Consider the following 15,055-nt stretch of genomic DNA (forward strand, 5'->3'; position numbering starts at 1 on the left):
CACGGATATGGAAATAACTCATTGAAATCTTTTAGAAAAAACCTAGTTACAAGGCCCTAAGAATCTAAGCACTTTTCCACCAACTCAACCTATTCCAAAGACCTCAACAAAAAAATTATTTTCTAGGTTTTTCTGGGTTAAATTATATTTTATTTAGGGATCAATGATTAGATTTTTAGTAACAAGTCCTTATCTACACTTTTCAAAGAAAAACTATCATCTTTCTCTACACATTCCAAGGTGATTCTTCTATCTTTCATTTAAGTTCATAGTTTAAACATAATTTTATATCTTAGTTGTGTTTGTTTACATATATTTAGTATCTACATTTACATTTCACATCATACTTGATCAATTAGTTTGATTTTGCATTTACATCTACACATATCACACACAAGATAAGTAAGTATTTCTTTGCATCACAATTCCTTTTAGAAATTAAGCATTGATATCCCTTCCTCTATTTGGATGTTGCTAATCTAATTCAAATTCAAAAGGGATTGTGCCTAGAGATCTTCCTTCTCCTCACACACACATTTAATGATTTAGTAGAAAAGGTTGAGGCCTTTACCCTATTAAGCACTTTCATTATTATCCTAAACACTAAGTACAAGAAAATTACATTAAATATGCCATCTATGAAAATGTACAAAGAAGAATTGAACTTTATTAGTGTATGTACAACATAGCTCATGCAAGAGAATCTAACATAATGTGACAAAGATGCAAAATTTAAAACTAATAATGATACTTCCAACAATGCCTTGAATAAGTTCATAGAAGGTTCCTCTATTTGAAATGATGTTCCAAGTGAAAATATAGAAAAATCAGCTTTTTAATACTGTTTGGAGGATGGCTTGTTTTAATATATATGTAGGTAAACAAAAATTTGTGTTCCCTTTTAACATATTTATTTGATTATTTTTAAAAGCTTATAAAAAGGTTATTAAATTGTCTGATATTTAAAAAATAATAAATAAATAAATAATTGTTTTTATTTCTTTTTTCTTTTTTGTGCATTTTCTAGTTTAGTGATTACTTAATTTCTATTGTAATGTTATAATAGACTTAAATCACTATGAAAAGGATGAAACTAAGATTTTTTTATTACCATTATAAAATAGGTTAAATTATAAAGGTATTGTTTCTAGCCGTATAAGCTATAAGCTGATATCACCATTAAGAAATATAGAAAAATCATCCACTTAAAAAAAATACACCTGAAAAAGAGTTTGTATAAACATGAATGAGGCTTTGGAATTTGGAAAAAGGAAGATTGTGTATTTTTCCAAAATTCAGGTAGAGAGATTAAAAACTATGTTTGAAATATATGTTTGAATAAACCTATATTAGAATAATGAAGGATAAGTATATATTAGGGACAATGGAAGATATTATGCATCTTGTGCTCATGTAAAGATGATGTTTAACAATGATTTACTAGCATACTCTTATAGATGAAATCCTATGTAGTCTAAATGTCTACGGTTAAGTGAGCAAAATAGTATAGTGAATTATAGTTGTAATTAACAATGCTTGATTTGTGCCTTCTAGAAGGTTTATGCTCTAGAAATTAAGGTTGAAAGTGTATTGATACTTATGCAAATGAATTCAACTTTTGGTATTGGTTGTGACATTATTTGGTTATTGAAAAATTACTCTTGGTGATCTAAAAATTTTGTCATCTAATGTTGTGGTTATGTTCAATTTGTTTCCTGGTCAGAAAATATGTTGTGATGGAAGCCCTTTTATTATGGACTTTGGCATGTGCTATCATTTCGAACATGTCTTGAGGATCTCACCATAGCAAGTGGAGGTGTAGATATAGTTGTCAAGTTTGATAATTTACTAAATAGTGTGTTTCTATGTACATGTTCAATATGTAAAAGCTCTTTCGGTAATTGTCAATTTGGAATTGGGCCATGTGTGGCATAAAGTTTTTCCTCATCTCTCATAGTGTGGATAGATCTTCTTGATTAATACATTTAATGATCACATCAAGAGCTTGTATGAGCCTAAATGAGTCTTTGGAAGTTAATAAAATATGATTATATAAAGAGCTTGAAATCAAAAAATTATTACATGTTTGATAATCAAATTATTGAGTAGAGAAGAAGTGCACTCCAAATAGGATGGAGGAGTAAGAAGTCGAGATATCATGAAAAGGAAAAGTGTTTCCAGCTCAAAGTATAGCAACAACGATAATAAGATAAGAAAAGTACCTAGTAACCCATCAAGCATGAAGCACTACATCATACTTATGGCACCAGGTGCTAGACCTAGACTTTTGAGGTGCATATATATGTGTATATATATGTAGTACAACTAGCACCTTAATTTTCCATCTCTTCAATCTTTATATGGGCATCATCATCATGATTGAACACTAGACCAAACTTTATAGCACAAAAATCATCCAAACAATTATATTAGCTACATTATTAGAAAAACTTTATACAATCACCAAATGGAAAATTATTAGCATTACTACAATATTTTTAAAGTTTTCTCAATTTCAAAAGCACAAAATATGTATGATTCATAAAATAAGTTTTGGTTGTGTATTCCACCATAGCATGATCTTGCACAAGCTCCGTACATGTTATAAAAAATTCAAGTACTACAAAACAAATATTTTATGAAATCCAATTCATGGCAAGTACCATAATGATGGCCTATTAAATAGTCTACTAAATTTTCTTTATTGAGATGAATTTTTCCTCTCTTTTCACAAATATTTCTACATATTTTTACTATGTTTTCCATAAGGAAATATAGATAAAAAATGAAATATACAAGGAAAATAAGTAATAAGTTTTTGGTGTCAAGAATGAGTGAAACTAAAGTGGGTAATCGAAAAAACACCTTATGTAATAACCAATGCAATCTCTATTCAAAGGCCAATTAAAAAATGTTGTAGAAACATATACCAACTAATAAGTATACTAAAGATGTTAAAGAGTGGGAATGTTAGAGCATACTATGGAGGGCCAAGCAACAATGACGGTCATAACAAAACTAGTGAAAAGCATCACAATATCCATCCAATAATTGTAAAATTACCACACAACAAGTCAAGAATTCCTAAACAATCGATGAGCTTTTGATAGCTATCATTTTTTCATTGTTAGGAAAAAGATGCATAGATGGTTTCTTGATAGTTCTAGCATACATCCCACACCACAACTTTGAACAAGAAAGATCTGAACTAAAAATCAAAAGGTATCTAGGCTTGAGATAAGATAGATGCTCTAGAAGCACACATATTATAAAAAGAGTGGTCCAAAAGATACCAAATTTTATTTTTATTAAAATTTCATATTTAATTTTTGAAAACTATTAAAAGTACATTTGTATGACAAGGCCATTCACACTACTCTTAAAACATTCAAGTCCATACTCCTACAAAATTGGATCAATGAAAATTAAACAAATGAATTCACACATACATATATTAATTAGATAAAAACTTTTAAAATATTAAATTTAATAGAGAACATATTTTTATTATCTTGACCTGTACTTTTATTCTAACTTTCCAATATAAATCGATTTCTACAAATTTATTTCATTTTCTCAGCTTGTGTATGGAACAATTCTTGCATTCCCTATGAACCTAGAATCCTTGTTGACGGTCAAGGATTCCAAAGGGGATACATTTCAATCTACATTAGTAATTGGGCTTTTTGAAAACGGATATGTTACCATCTAATGGTGGAACATGGTTTAACTTCCTTCTAAGAAATGCAATTTTCAGTCTCCCACGTAGGTAAGCGATATTATTTTAAGGATGGGGATCGGAGCTTTGGAGTATGTCGGTGAGACTCTATTTTGACCAGTCTGGATTGAATGGATGTGAACCCTGTAACTGGAAAATTCTAATAAGAAAAATAAGAGCATTGGTTGGTATACCAACATAGGTTTATTGTTCTTGTATTTCAAATGACAAGTTCAAGGGGCACAAGCTTTGCTTGGTTGGCACTCCAGATAGAAAGCCCCACCATATATTCATACGCCACGAAGAGTACGTGTGAATTGTCATGGAAAGTCAAGAAACTGCTATAACATAGTACAGTTGCTAACACTAAATTCATATGGAGTTATGAACGTGTTAAAATATCGGTATTGCCTACCAACCTACCCAACAAAATCGAAAGGACCTCACACCTTGACTTAATCCTTGTATCTATATATACAACGGGAAATAAACAGATTATCACATCTCAGGCTAGAAATAATACTTAGTGCGCTAAAGTTGAGATCAGACACTGAGAGAGGAACTATTTTACGATTCTGGCAATGAAGACTTTTCATGGCAGCCTTCTGCTGCCACTTTTGGCATTATGGTTTGCTGTTCAATTTGTATCAGCAAAGCATAACGTGATTACACGGCGCTACAAATTCAACGTGGGTTATACGTTTCTATGGAATGAGTTGAATGTATTATTGTAGGGGAAGGCATTTAATTTATTTTGTTCTACTTGTTTTTAGGATCATTCCTGGTTAGATTAAAGCCATGATTTGTTCTTTGCTCTAAATATCCGCAGATCCAAATGACGAATGTGACCCGCCTTTGCACTACGAAAGCTCTCTTGACTGTGAACGGGCAATACCCGGGGCCTGCAATAGTTGCTCGAGAAGGAGATCGCGTGGTTGTGAATGTAACAAATAATGTTCAAAACAATGTTAGCATACATTGGTATTCCTTCTGCTGCTCACTTATTTGCTTCATAAATATAATATAATATTGTTCCTATCTGTCCTAATGAATTCCTATGAATTGCTCAGGCATGGAATTCGGCAGCTCAGATCTGGATGGGCGGATGGTCCTGCTTATGTCACTCAGTGTCCAATTCAAACTGGGAAAAGCTACGTTTACAAATATATAGTGAAAAGGCAGAGAGGAACATTGTGGTGGCATGCCCACATCTCATGGTTGCGAGCAAGCTTACATGGGCCCATTATCATCTACCCCAAAAAGAATGCTTCTTACCCATTTCCTCGCCCACACCAGGAAGTGCCCATTGTTTTTGGTATGCCCTTTCAACACTCGTAGACAATGTCTTTAACATCAACTTTGCTCTTACATTAGATGTCTTTAACGAAAAAACAATTGTTTTGGGTTAAAAATTATAGGGGAGTGGTGGAATGCGGACACTGAGACTGTTATCAATCAAGCAATGCAAACTGGTGCGCAAGCGAATGTGTCAGATGCATATACCATGAATGGACTCCCTGGGCTTATGTACAACTGCTCTGCCAACGGTGAGTACAGCCTGTTAAAAATGGATGAAACATAAAGACACAAATCCTCATTTGTTAAAATCTGAGTGTAACAACATATATAATGTTTACTCATGTGCAATGTAGATACATTCAGGCTCAAAGTGATCCCTGGAAAAACTTACCTACTTCGTTTAGTTAATGCTGCGCTTAATAGTGACTTGTTTTTCGCAATTGCCAATCATACATTGACCGTAGTAGAAGCGGACGCTGTGTATGTCAAGCCATTTCAAACCAGCGTTATTCTGATCACTCCTGGTCAGACTACCAACGTCCTCTTGACAACCATGTCTCAGGCACCCAATGCGACATTCCTCATTTTTGCAGGCCCTTTTGCTACGGGAACAGCAGCTTTTGACAACTCAACCAGTGCTGGAGTTTTAGAGTATGTTTCCAATGTTAATTCCTCCTCTCTTCCCATGATGAAGCCTACGCTTCCAGCCCCGAATGATACCTCGTTTGCTGCCAACTTCAGCCAAAAGATGAGAAGCTTAGGCAATCCGAAATTTCCAGCAGCAACTGTTCCTCAGAAGGTGGATAAACAGTTCTTCTTCACAGTTGGGTTGGGGCTGAACCCGTGCCCACAAGGACAAACATGTCAAGGTCCCAACGGTACCAAGTTTGCAGCCTCCATTAACAACATTTCCTTCATTCTTCCCTCCACCGCTCTTCTTCAAGCCTACTACTTCAACCAGTCCATTGGAGTTTACAATACCACTTTCCCTGACAATCCACCATTTCCTTTCAACTACACAGGCACGCCGCCCAACAACACACGGACCCTCAATGACACTAGGGTCGAAGTGCTTTCCTTCAACACCAGTGTTCAGCTTGTTCTGCAGGACACCAGCATTGTGACATTCGAGAGCCATCCTCTGCATCTGCACGGCTTCAACTTCTTCATCGTGGGTATGGGTACGGGAAACTACAATGCGAACACTGACCCAGCTAGCTTTAATCTCGTGGATCCTCCCGAGAGAAACACAGTTGGAGTTCCCAGTGGAGGTTGGGTGGCCCTTAGATTCCTAGCCGACAATCCAGGTATGGTGATATTCTTATTACGATTTGACCGTCTCAAACTTGTTGTTCTATATTTCATGAATAATTTACATGGATCCATCTTTCATGACATTGAATAGAATACTTAAACTTCATTTGTTTCTACATATTACTATCATTAGATAATACTAATTTCAAACGCTTATTTAATTCAAAAGATAATGTGTTTGGTTTATTCATGTAAACTTATTTAACCAATTGAATTTAATTACAGGAGTATGGTTTATGCATTGTCATCTCGAGCTGCATACCAGTTGGGGATTGAAGATGGCGTGGGTCGTTTTAAATGGAAATGGGGGCAGATCACAATCTCTTCTTCCACCGCCCAAAGATCTTCCCTCCTGTTGATCTCTTGACTTATGTCTTCAAATTCACGGTGCAACATGTGCTTAGTTTTCTAAATTTCACTGTTACCATTTTTGTGCTTTGTTCAGCATAGTGGCGGAAGAAGAGACTGTTTATGTGTCTTTTCTCCAAAGAAGAAAGAGACTATTTAGGTCTCTTTTCTCTAATATTCTAGAAAGATGAATGTGCATTAGTGTAACAGCAGTATAAGACTTGCATTCTATAATAAGGGCACTTTTTTCCAAAAAAAAAATTGTTCTCTTATGAAAATACTAGTATGGCCTTCCAGTTTACAGTATGAATATACTCTCTAATGGCATGAAGAGTTATATGAATCGTTATACTATTAAGGTATTATGTTGTTTGTAAAAATAAAAATAAAAGTGGTGTCTATTTTATTTTTCATGTCTTAATATATTGTTTAATGGTATTTGTTTTAATTTATACTTTTAAAATTTTCAAATAAGATATTGATATATATATTTTAAAAATAAATATAAAGGTTCATTATGATTTAATCATATTTATAAACTATTTAGTCTTTTATTTATTAAATTAAAATAAATAACAAATAAAGTGATCAAGCTTACCTTTATTGAAAATTATTAGTCTTGCCTTATAGACAGGAAACTAATATTTTCACTAGAGACATTCAATTAATTTGCATGAGAAACATATTTTAAAATCTAAAGCTTTGATAAAGATTATTTTTTAAAATCTACTTATGAAGTATAATTTCTTATTTGTTATTGGTTGGGAACAATTTTACTAGGGTTATTTTCTTTTTCTAATTGCAAAAATTACAAAAATGGTGATAGGACGAATTTATTACATTGTCCAAATATATGTAAATGAGGACAAGACGTCACAAAGTACAATTACTTTCAAATAATTTTAGTACTTTTAGTTAAAATGCCAAAAAAATAAATGTACCAAAATTAATATAAAATAAATATAGGAAATTGTGACCAAAATATTGCCCGGGAAACATGTAGTTAAAGGTAAAACAAAATAATCATGCTTGACTGTATTTATTTAGAATATTAAAAACTTGCATACCTAATTCTTGGTAATTTTTATTCATCTAGACGATCATTTTTGTGTCTTGTATTTTTTGTCACCAATTTTCATGGCCAATATTTTCCTACAAATATTTTTAAATTGATTTTTTTTCTTTCAATTTATTGTTTTCTTTTTAATATTTTAAAAATTTATAATAAATTAATGAATACAAAACATAAGATTAAAATAATATGCAATATAACATATTAATGGTTAATAATTTTTTTTAAAGATATAAAATGATTATTATATCATATCAAATGTAATATATAAACAAATGATTTTATTGTATATAATGTGAAAAAATACTACAACTTTTTGTATTAGATATAAATAAAATATTAATAGTTTTTAAATAAATATGATTTGTAATGATAGTTTAGAACTATTTAACATTTTTATAATATTTTTCAATACAATAAGACAACATAAAGAAGATCAAATATTTAAAATTGACTAGATTACAATTTTGTATATATAACTTTAATATTTTATTAAGTATAAGTAAAGATTTAGAATTTTTAGGCAATTCATGCTTGCCAAAGATCTAGACATCTTGACACTTAGTCACTACAACTATTTTCCCACACCCATTATACATTTGATAAAATGTTCATGAGCACCAAAAAATCTCTGTCTATTTTATCTACTTTCTAACCATCACATAAGGCAGGGACAAGAGGCATTCAATTAATTTGCATGAGAAACAGATTTTAAAATCTAAAGTTTTGATAAAGATTATTTTTAAAATCTACTTATCAAGTATAATTTCTTATTTGTTATTGGTTGAGAATAATTTTACTAGGGTTATTTTCATTTTCTAATTAGAAAAATTACAAAAATAGCAATATGACGAATTTATTACATTGTCAGAATATACGTCAGCTAGGACAAGACATCACGAAGTACAGTAACTTTCAAATAATTTTAGTAATTTTAGCTAAAATGCCATATTAAAAAAAGTGGTGAAATTAATATAAAATAAATATAGGAAATCATGACCAAAATATTGCTTGGGAAACATGTAGTTAAAGGTAAAACAAAATAATCATGCTTGAGTTTATTTATTTAGAATATTACAAACTTCCACACCTAGTTCTTGGTAATTTTTATTCATCTGGACATCATTTTTGTGACTAGTATTTCCCACATCAATTGCAATTGTCACCAATTTTCATGGCCAATGTTTTCTTCCAAATATTTTTATATTTATTTTTTTCTTTCAATTTTTTTTTTCTTTTTAATATTGTAAAAATTTATAATAAATTAATCAATACAAAACTTAAGATTAAAAATAATATGCAATATAACATATTAATGGTTAATAATTTATTTTTTATATATAAAATGATTATTATATCATATCACATGTAATATGTAAATAAATGATTTTATTGTATATAATGTGAAACAATATTAAAACTTTTAGTATTAGATATAAATAAAATATTAATAGTTTTTAAGTAAATATGATTTGTAATGAACTATTTAACATTTTTATAATATTTTTAATACAATAAGACAACATAAAGAAGATTAAATATTTAAAATTGATTAGTTTGCAATTTTTTATATGTAACTTTTATATTTTATTAAATAGAAGTAAAGATTTACAATTTTTAGGCAATTCATGCTTGCCAAAGATCTAAACATCTTGACACTAAGCCAATACAACTATTTGCCCACACCCATTATACATTTGACAAAATGGTCATGAGCACCAAAAAACCTCCATCTATTTTATCTACTTTCTAACCATCACATAAGGTAGGGACTCTAGCTCAACAGAGCTCTTGTTGGTTTAAGAAATTGGGAGTAGCAATCATACATTTTTGTACATGCAACAATGAGTTGCTAAGAGATTTGATTATATAAATATATTTAACAATATTAATTTGTAAGTTTTCCTACAATTTGTATTTTTTTAGATACATGTCAAATTTGTTACTTGTTTGTAACATAATAAATGATAAATGAAACAAAAAAATACCATTCAATCTTCTAAGAATGACAATATAAAATGTAGGATAATTTGACTTATAAATCTGAATAAAGATTTAAAAGACAATAAAAACTAAATTTGTATGTATTTACCACAATATTATAAATACAAAACAATATTAATTTATGTGATAAATATAACACAAAACATTCATTAACGTGAGTGGAATGGCATAATTTGCCAATCAAAACATTTTATTATAGTGCTACCATTTACTTGAACTAGTGGGTAAGTATTAAGGTTGCAAATTTAAGTCAATTTAATTTTATCTAACTCAAGTCCTAAAACTATAAACAAGTGTCATATGTTGTAGTTTTGAGTATTTCAAAAGTCTAGAAATAGAACATAAAAAGATCAAAAACTAAAAACTCAACCTAATAATGAAAGTGATTTAACTTGACCTACAAAAGGACATCACACTCATAATAAGTTAGCTAGATATTTTAGCGGTGCAAAGTCACATTATTAAAATGTATGTATTTATTAAAAAGTTACTGAATAGCTAGCATAAGCTTCTAAAAATGAGAATGATGCAAATGATAACATCTACATCTCTGGTGACCCCCTTTCCTCCTTTCCCCCTACTTGTTCATTATTGTGCCTAAAGTTCTGGGAAGGAATTTTATGTCCTTGGTTGAGAAAGGAAAAGTCAAAAACATTAACCCTTCCTCAACTCTCCCACTTGAGTTCCTTCAACAACTTGTTGATGATACTTTTCTTGATGTCTTATCTTCCCTAAGAGAGGTCAAGTGGTGGAAGGAGCTTCCAGATCGTTATGTTGAGGCCTTTGGTCAGATTATAAATTATCAAAAGAGAAAATTATACTTCTATAATACTAAGAGAGATCTCCAAGGATGGATGACTAGAGAACTCAATTAGTAAATGGGTACTCTCCCTTCTATCTCTTATTGTCAAGGAAGTGACCCCCATTTTTGGAACTTGATTGTGGAATGCATGTAGAGTAAACTTGCAGATTGGGAAGGGAAAGTTCTTAGTAATGAAAAAAAGCTACAATTACTTTTAGCCTCACTCCAAGGTATACCTATATTTTTTTTTATCACTATTTAAAATGTCTAGTAGACTTAGAGATACTATTGAGAAAATATTAGAAAATTTCCTATGGGTAAGAATAGAAGACAAGTCTAGGATGAGTCCTATTGCTTGGGTCAAAGTCTACAAACCCAAAGCCTAGGGAGGCCTAAGCTTTAGAAAAATTACAAACCTTAATAGAGCCCTCATGGCTAGGGTAGGTTGGAGATATATTCAAGATTATATTGGATCATGTAGAATTATGAAGGCCAAATACCTTGGATGAAATCCTTTTCGATATAAGTTGTACATTAGTGACATCCCACAAAATTCTAGAATCTAGATTAACATTGTCAACAATTAGAGTCTACTCAAGAAGGAAGTTGTTGGAAATGATTGAAAAGATCATGAATGAATAATGATGGAACTGGTAAAGAATGTTTTCAATCATTTTTTTGTCATTGATGTCTAACTTGCTACTTGTAGGAATGACAACTGCTTAAGTGATCCAAATACTATCAATTGGTTGATTGACAAGGAGGAGGCAATCAATAAGATGTAACTAGAGCACCTAGAGAAAGGTTGAAGTTATGATGTTGTAATGAAGTATAAGGATCAGCTAAGCCATTGAAGAAATAGTGTATTGATGACATACTCTAAGACATAGGGAATGGACACACTAAGACACATCAAAGATGTAAGGTTTAACTAAGTCATTTGTAGAACCTGATTAAGTTCATTTGTGAGTGTAGAGAAAACTAGTTAAAGCCAAGAAAGTTCAACTTCAGTGTGTGTCAAGAAATCCTTCGGGTGCCGAGTAACACAGAAGGTGTCGAGCATCAGTAAATGTAGTAGAAGTTGAGTAACACAGAAGGTGCCAAGCATCAGTAAATGTAGTAGAAGCCGAGTAACATAGAAGGTGCAAAACATTAGTAAATGTAGTAGAAGCCAAGTAACACAGAAGGTGCTAAGCATCAGTAAATGTAGTAGAAGCCGAGTAACATAGAAGGTGCCAAGCATCAGTAAACCAATGATGTCGAGTTGCTGCATTATTGATAAGACAAAAAGAATAAGAAGTTCGAGCTCAATTCATACATAGACATAGATTTGGGAGGCAACATTGATGACATGAAAAACACAAGTGGAGGAGCATTATTCTTAGGTAAAAGGCTAGTTACTTGGACTAGCAAGAAACAAACATGCACATCTTAGTCCACTATAGAAGCAGATTATGTGGTAGCAGCAATCAATTGCACAAACATTGTGTGGCTCAAACATCTATTGAAAGGAATGAAAGAAGAGGTAACCAAATCTATGATACTGTATTGTGATAATACAAGTGCTATAAACATATCCAAGAATCTAGTAATGCATGCAAAAAAAAAGCATATTGCAATCAAGTGTCACTATGTCAGAGAATTGGTGGAAGGCAAACAAGTGAAGATGGAGTACATTCACACAAAGGAAAAAATTGCATATATCTTCACCAAACCATTACCCAAGGATACTTATGAATATCTTAGAGGCAAGTTGGGGGTAAAGCCCCTAACTCAAGTAGTCTAAAACAAAAAAGAAGTTGCCCTACATCAACAATAGTAGATCATTGAAATATCAGAAGAATGATGCAAAGGATGAATATAGGAACAAAAATTCTAGATCAGTCACAAGCATGGTGACAAAGGAAAAAGACATAAGATGCAAAGCTTACACCAAGCATGTTGAAGATGCTACACCTTTGGCATTTATGTCAAAGAGGGAGATTTATGAGAAACTTATCAATAAAAAGTAAGAGGGAGGTGTATGAGATTAGTAGTAGACCAAAAAATATAGAGAGATGAAAGAGGGAAATTTAGAAGAGATAAGAAACTAATCAACAAGCAGCTATGAAGGATTAGGAATACAGAGTAAGGATGCAGCAATCAAGAGGGAGAAGTAGAACAAAGGATTTAGTTTGTATCAGCAAAAGAGGGAGACATGATACAAAAAGGAAGATATGAAATGAACATGTAATGACAACAAGTTTTCTATTTGGTATATAATTTTTGTGGTAACTAAGTTGATCAGCTCAATCAATTGATCAGTTTGGTTTGCCATCAATGCCAAAGAGGGGGATTGTTGGAAATGATTGAAAATATCATGAATGAAGAATGATGGAACTGGTAAAGAATCTTTTCAATCATTTTTTTGTCATTGATGTCAAACTTGCTACTTGTAGGAATGACAATTGCTTAAGTGATCCAAATACTATCAATTGGTTGATTGACGAGGAGGCAATCAATAAGGTGTAACTAGAGCACCTAGAGAAAGGTTGAAGTTATGATGTTGTAATGAAGTATAAGGATCAGCTAAGCCATTGACGAAATAGTGTATTGATGACATACTCTAAGACACAGGGAATGGACACACTAAGACACATCAAAGATGTAAGGTTTTAATAATTTATTTGTAGAACCTAACTAAGTTCATTTGTGAGTGCTGAGAAAACTAGTTAAAGTTGAGCAAGTTCAACTTCAGTGTGTGGCAAGCAATCCTTTGGGTTCCGAGTAACACAGAAGGTCTTGAACATCAGTAAATATAGTAGAAGCCGAGTAACATAGAAGTTGTTGAGCATCAGTAAATGTAGTAGAAGCTGAGTAACATAGAAGGTTCCAAACATCAATGAATTTAGTAGAAGTCAAGTAACACAGAATGTGCTAAGCATCAGTAAATGTAGTATAAGCTAAGTAACATAGAAGGTGTCAAGCATCAGTAAACCAATGATGTTGAGTTATTGCATTATTGATAAGACAAAAAGATTCACTAGATCAGTAACGATAATTTTGTTACATTGAATTTTGTGAATTAGTTGGATGATAAGGGTGATGAGTAGATGTTACAGAATTTCATATAAACCATGCAAACTAGTTTTGAGTGAATACTGATGGACTTATCATGAAGTTTTTGGAAGAAACAATTTGGAGGGAAAATAATATTGTTCTCTTAGATTAAATCAAATTGATGAGCGGGAAGATTTGATCAAAAAATGAAGAACATAACTTCTTTATAAGGAGTTATAGGTCAGAGTTCAAGAAAGTGAGTGAGTTGGTCATAAGTGTGGTCGTGCGAAGAAGCCAAGAGAAGGCTAGTGTGAAGTGTCAAGAAGAGGACACAGTGAGGAGTAAGCACAGAGCATCAAGACTCTGAGTTGATCAAGTGACATTGAGTGCATTGGTATAATGAGTGGAAGAACTCAAGGAGATAGATCTTGAAGGGTGGACAAGATGTCAGCACTGCAAGGAAGAAAAGCCAAGCAAAGAAAAGAACTGAAGAGTGATCTAAAATCTGCAAGGTTAGAGTTGCAATCTTTATCAGGTCAGTACCTTTCTAATACTTTCTTACCATTGTATTAGATATTTAAATCCTACATTTTGAGGTTAGCTTAATAGCTAGGTGGATAAGCCTCAAGAAAAGGATAGAAGATCCCTAGGAGAAGGATAAGAGATCCTCAGGAGAAGGATAGGAGATCCTTAGAGAGGGATAAAAAATTCTTTTGAGAAGGTGACTGTAAATCCCATGGACTTGGGTGGGCCTAATAGCTCTATGTAAATCCTTTAACAGGGTGGCATTCTAAGTTGAATGTACTTAAGTCCTCTAATAGGGCACACTGCTAACAAGGTGTAGAAATCCTTTAACAGGGTCACATCTGATAATGTGTAAAGCCTTTAACAGGGTAGGCCTTTAATAGGGCAAACCATCAGAAGTGATTGAAATCTATTGCACAATAATTTTGTGGGTATCATCCCCACCCCAGTTTTACCTTCTTATTCTTGGAGGGTTTCTAGGTCACCAAAATCTCAAGTGTTATGTGGTGATGCATGTTTACTTTTCATGGTTGTTTAATGTTTAATTTCATGCATGATGATTTCAATTATATGACATTAAGGATTTGACAAGAAAGTAAAAATGCAAGTACTTCTAATTCACCCCCGTTTTATTAAAAAAATTGTATTGGACATTATTGGACCTTGAATAACTAATTCACCCCCCCTCTCAATTATTCTAAAAGAATTCTAACATAAGTGAGATAGGTGATTGGCTATTGGAAATAAAAATAGATTTTGGGAAGATAAGTGGGTGGGAAACAATCCTTTAAATCAAACCCTATAGTGCAGTGATGAAAATTTGTATAAACTAGCTTAGTGAGAGATTAAGTAGCTATGTAGATAACAATGGTAAGTGGTACAAACTTACCTATGGAGGAAAAAACCATAATCCTATTCGACTCATGGAGGAGCT

At 32.2% G+C, this 15,055-nt stretch overlaps 1 protein-coding gene across 2 annotated transcripts; it reads left to right on the forward strand.

Moving 5' to 3' along the window:
- The first annotated feature begins 4,218 nt into the window (after positions 1–4,218).
- Positions 4,219–7,085, forward strand: LOC149533850 (laccase-4-like). 2 transcript variants are annotated; one of them, XR_016358129.1, is made up of 7 exons: positions 4,219–4,407; positions 4,548–4,699; positions 4,789–5,033; positions 5,137–5,265; positions 5,371–6,324; positions 6,557–6,804; positions 6,840–7,016. XR_016358129.1 is itself a non-coding variant. In XM_089807648.1 (6 exons), exons 1-6 carry the CDS (start codon positions 4,300–4,302, stop codon positions 6,688–6,690), a joined length of 1,722 nt encoding a protein of 573 aa, XP_089663774.1. In that variant the 5' UTR covers positions 4,219–4,299; the 3' UTR covers positions 6,691–7,085. The 2 variants fall into 2 exon arrangements, 1 of the variants encoding a protein (XP_089663774.1); XM_089807648.1 differs by having other exon boundaries at positions 6,557–7,085.
- The last annotated feature ends 7,970 nt before the right edge of the window (positions 7,086–15,055 follow it).

Source organism: Cupressus sempervirens, chromosome 10, assembly GCF_028749045.1.
Source record: "Cupressus sempervirens isolate cs-2001-9-10 chromosome 10, ASM2874904v1, whole genome shotgun sequence".
Lineage (NCBI taxonomy): Eukaryota > Viridiplantae > Streptophyta > Pinopsida > Cupressales > Cupressaceae > Cupressus > Cupressus sempervirens.

What these genes read in the sequence shown, in the direction of transcription:
- LOC149533850 (XM_089807648.1), top strand. Translation starts at nt 4,300, where the DNA reads ATGAAGACTTTTCATGGCAGCCTTCTGCTGCCACTTTTGGCATTATGG. An exon ending in AACAATGTTAGCATACATTG is followed by an intron (nt 4,700 to 4,788) that starts GTATTCCTTCTG and finishes TGAATTGCTCAG; the next exon opens with GCATGGAATTCGGCAGCTCA. An exon ending in GGAAGTGCCCATTGTTTTTG is followed by an intron (nt 5,034 to 5,136) that starts GTATGCCCTTTC and finishes TAAAAATTATAG; the next exon opens with GGGAGTGGTGGAATGCGGAC.